Source organism: Rutidosis leptorrhynchoides, chromosome 2, assembly GCF_046630445.1.
Source record: "Rutidosis leptorrhynchoides isolate AG116_Rl617_1_P2 chromosome 2, CSIRO_AGI_Rlap_v1, whole genome shotgun sequence".
Classification (NCBI taxonomy): domain Eukaryota; kingdom Viridiplantae; phylum Streptophyta; class Magnoliopsida; order Asterales; family Asteraceae; genus Rutidosis; species Rutidosis leptorrhynchoides.
This window is the reverse complement of record NC_092334.1, coordinates 275980259-275984942: the sequence shown is the minus strand read 5'-3', so window position 1 is coordinate 275984942 and position 4684 is coordinate 275980259. Positions and strand designations below refer to the sequence as shown.

General features: G+C 38.9%; 1 protein-coding gene across 1 annotated transcript; it reads right to left on the bottom strand.

The window, feature by feature from the left end:
• Positions 1–307: 307 nt before the first annotated feature.
• LOC139888679 (uncharacterized) lies at positions 308–1483 on the bottom strand. The gene is made up of 2 exons (XM_071871673.1): positions 683–1483; positions 308–604 (listed from the first exon to the last, which is right to left on the bottom strand). Exons 1-2 carry the CDS (start codon positions 1481–1483, stop codon positions 308–310), a joined length of 1098 nt encoding a protein of 365 aa, XP_071727774.1.
• Between the last annotated feature and the right edge of the window lie 3201 nt (positions 1484–4684).

Genomic DNA, 4684 nt, shown 5'->3' with positions numbered 1-4684 from the left:
TATATATAACCATATATATGTCATCGTATAGTTTTTACAAGTTTTAACGTTCGTGAATCACCGGTCAACTTGGGTGGTCAATTGTCTATATGAAACATATTTCAATTAATCAAGTCTTAACAAGTTTGATTGCTTAACATGTTGGAAACATTTAATCATGTAAATATCAATCTCAATTAATATATATAAACATGGAAAAGTTCGGGTCACTACAACTTTTACACCGCTTAACAATTTGCGCAACATCACGATATAGAGTAGGCCAGAAATAGCCCATACGCATTATCTTGCCAGTAATAGTTTTATATCATGTGTGAAGAGCACAAGATCCACTATGCACCTCTTCAACAATGGTTGCAGCTTCTGCGGGTCCCACACACCGCATTAATGGTCCCAAATATGATTTACGATATAACACATTATTTTCAAGTAAATACATGGGTGCTCTTTCGCGTACCAAACGAGCCTCCTTTTTATCTTCTGGCAACGTACCATTTCGCAGATAATTGACAATAGGATCCATCCAATTTGGTCCAACTTCTTCTATAACCGCAACAAATAAATTTCCATCAATGGACTTATTAGGAAGTTCTTCCACCCACACCTATTTTTGAAAGTGCGAAAACGCTAATGCAGCAAGTTTGCTTAACGCGTCTGCTTTTTTATTTTGACTTCTCGACACTTGTGATAATTCAAAGAACTCAAACTTTTCTGCAGATTCCTTTACAAGTTTCAAATACTTCTGCATGGATAACTCATGTGCTTCAAAAGAGCCATTGAATTGATTTGCCACCAGTTGTGAATCAACATATGCACGCAGCTGCGTTATATTCATCTTACGTGCCAAATTCAATCCCGCAAGCAACGCTTCATATTCAGCCTCATTGTTTGTCACATCAAAATTAAAGCGCAGTGCGTACGTGTGCTCTTCGCCACTTGAATTTGTCAACACTAGCCCCGCACCTGCCCCTTCAATACATGAGGCACCGTCTGTATATAAATCCCAGATCTCATGCGAAGGTGGCGTTAATTGCGTTCTTTCATGGATCACCTCTAATTCACCCGTCATTTCTGCGAGGTAATCTGCTAAAACTTGCCCCTTTACGGATGTACGCGGTATATATGATATTTCAAATGCTCCAAGCTCAATCGCCCATTGGGCAAGTCTTCCAGATACCGCAGGTTTGTTCAACACATTTTTAACCGGCAAATCAGTTAAAACATGTATTGGATGACCTTGAAAGTATCTGCACAATCGCCGTGAAGTTAAAACTAACGCGTAAATAAATTTTTCTATCGGCGCATAATTTATTTCACTTCCCGCAAGCGCCTTGCTAACAAAATACACTGGCTTTTGAACTTTATTCCTTTCTGCGATAAGTACTGAGCCAAATGCTTCGTTCGCGACCGAAATGTAAAGATATAATATTTCACCATCAACAGGTGCAATCAATGTAGGTAATGCAGCAAGCAATTGCTTCATTTCTTGAAATGCCTAATCAGCCTCTTCAGTCCATACAAAGTTCTTCTGCTTTAAACATCCTTTAAGAGTGTGAAAGAAAGGCAACTGTCGTTCCGCGGCCTTCGAAAGAAATCTTGTTAAAGCCGCGATTTTTCCAGTTAGACTTTGCACTTCTTTAATGGTTTTAGGCGCGGTCATGTTTTCAATTGCGGTAATTTTCTTAGGATTTTCTTGTATGCCCTGCTCAGTGACATAGTATCCCAGAAACTTGCCTTCCCTTTCTCCGAACCTGCACTTAGACGGATTCAACTTCATGTTTATTTTCTGCAAACTTTCAAATGTTTCTTGCATATCTACCAAAATACTTTCTTGCGTTTTACTTTTTATAACAAGGTCATCAACATAAGCTTCCAGATTGCGACCTATCTGACCTTCAAATGCTTTATCAATTAACAGCTGATAAGTGGCTCCCGCATTCTTTAAACCAAAAGGCATTTTGATATAACAATAAATGCCTTTTCCAGTATGGAATGCGGTTTTATCTTCATCTTCCAACGCCATTGGTATTTGATGGTATCCTTTTGCGGCATCCAAAAAGCATTTGTAAGGATAATCATGCAAAGATTCCACTTTAAGATCAATTTCAGGAAGTGGATAGTTGTCCTTCGGACAAGCTTTATTTATGTCCTTGAAATCTATAAACATCCTCCACGAACCATCTGGTTTTTTTTTACCAAAACAGGATTTGCAACCCATGTTTGATATTTTACTTCGCGCAATATTCCCGCATTGACCAATTTAACAACTTCCGCAGACAACCACTTCATGCGGTCTAGAGCCATTCCTCTGCGCTTTTGTACAATAGGTTTTAACGCAGGATTGGCATTTAATCTATGCTCTGCAACATTACGCGGAACTCCGATCATATCTTGCTCACTCCAAGCAAATACATCTATATACGCGACCAGCAACTGCACAATCTTCTTTCTTATTTCTGCATTCAACTTGGTCCCAATTTTAATTTTTTGATCAACATACTTAGGATTTATAACAACCATATTATCATCTTCAATTTTATGTGGAAAAATTGCATCTTTCATGCTTATAGCCGTACAAATTGATGGCATAGCCATAGAATTTATCGTTGCCACACCCTTGCAGGTAGTAAATTTGACCATTCCGTGTATTGTAGATGGTACTATGCCAAGCCTCCGCAACGCAGATCTTCCCAATAACATGTTATAACGCGAAGCAGTGCATATAACATAAAAATCTAACCGCGCTTGCCTTGTCAATTTTTTCTCTGTTTCATCACACAATTCAATTTCTAAGGATATTTGCCCCATAGGCCAAGCAGATTCACCCGCGAAACCAGATAAAGATATCGCGGTTGGTTTTAGTTCCACCTTGATGCATTCTGGCAATTGGCGAAAACATTGATCGTATATCAAATCAATACTACTGCCAGTATCAACATGAATTTTCATGATTGTGATCCCTGTATTCGCAAATTTACACGATATGACCAACGGCATGTCATTCATTTCGCGACTTTGCTCAAATGGAAATGTAATGGGCGCGAATTTCCATTTTTCAAACATTTCTACTGCTTTTCACTTTTTAAATCCTTTTTTCTTATGTATTGTGCTTATTATTCTCGCATCTTGTTCTTTGTTCAGTTTTGCTGGCGAGCGTTCGCTTACACAAGCTTTATGCGCTTTATGCACTTTCAAATTCTCATTTACAACTTTCTTAGTAAACGAAAGCTTTTGTTGCTTCGTCATTTCGCTTTGCTTGCAACTACTGTTGCACAAATTACTTATTCCTGCAATATAAGACAGAAAACAACACGATTAGAATTAAAAAAAAAATGATTTGAATAGCTCGATTAAAACCAGCGCGAATTTCTCATTTCAATTCTATTCGTATCCCACGGATGGCGCCAATTGATCAATCCTAGATTATCCAATTACGGTTAATCAAGGATTGAGTGCAATGAGGGGGTATAATGGATTTCGATTATGGTTTTGGGACCTTATTGTCATATTTCGTTAAGTGCTAAACGATCAACAACCATGTCCCGGTCTTCGTAAATTACCTTAACCAAATAATGATTTAGTCTCGGGCAAAGTCACGAGAGAAATCAATATGGCTAGGACAACCCTTCCAGAATCAACAACCTTAAATGAGAGGCCAAGCTCCCTATTTATAGGTCCAGGAGTTACGCGAAAGTAAGACTATGCGGGCACTTAGGCATTCCGCACAAATACTGCGAGAAGCCTTCGCACTCTTTAATGTTCTGCACAATCCTACCGCATTCACACTGTGGTTCAGTTGTCTTGTGCTTTCACCTTCAAATGGCCTTTCGCACTAAAAATATACACATATACATAAGTATGTATATGATCACTGGTAATGCTAAGTTCTTGGTGGTAGCAATTGATTTTTTCACGAAATGGGTTGAAGCAAAGGCTTTAGCAAAAATCACAGGAGAAAATGTCAAGAAGTTTGTCTAGCATGACATCGTGTGCCGTTATGGAGTGCCAAATGAAATAGTCAGTGATAACGGCAAGCAATTTGCAGAAAATCCATTTCGGAGTTGGTGTGAAGAGCTGGGCATAAAGCAAAACTTTACATCTGTTGCTCATCCTCAAGCGAACGGACAAGTGGAGGTTACCAATAAGGAAATCGTTGTTGGCATTAAGGCACGGTTGGGTCTGAGTCAAACTGGATGGGTGGATGAGCTGCCAAATGTGTTGTGGGCACACCGGACAACGCCAAAGCGGAGCACGGGGGAAATACCTTTCAGTCTAGTGTATGGTACAGAGGCAGTAATACCGGCCAAAATATGTGTGCCAACGCAACGCATTATGGCATTTGATGTTGAGGATAATTCTGAAGCATTAAGGGAGAATCTCAACTTGTTGGAGGAAAGAAGGTTGATGGTCGCCATCCGGCAAGCAGATCACAAGCATAAAATGGCAAAATATTCCAACAAGAAAGTGCAGCATGTGCAGTTTGAAGTAGGCTGTGATGATGCGGGAATTTTTGACCAAATTTAAACTTAATCTTTATATGTTTCCGACACGATAAGCAAAATCTGTAATGTTGAAACTCAAAAATCTTTAACTGTTTCATATATGCAATTGACCTTTGACTACACCCGACGATTCACGAACCATAGTCTACAAATAAATATGTATATATATATAAATAAATATA

What these genes read in the sequence shown, in the direction of transcription:
- LOC139888679 (XM_071871673.1), bottom strand. Translation starts at nt 1,483, where the DNA reads ATGAAGCAATTGCTTGCTGCATTACCTACATTGATTGCACCTGTTGAT. An exon ending in AGTTCTTTGAATTATCACAA is followed by an intron (nt 605 to 682) that starts GTGTCGAGAAGT and finishes TTTCAAAAATAG; the next exon opens with GTGTGGGTGGAAGAACTTCC.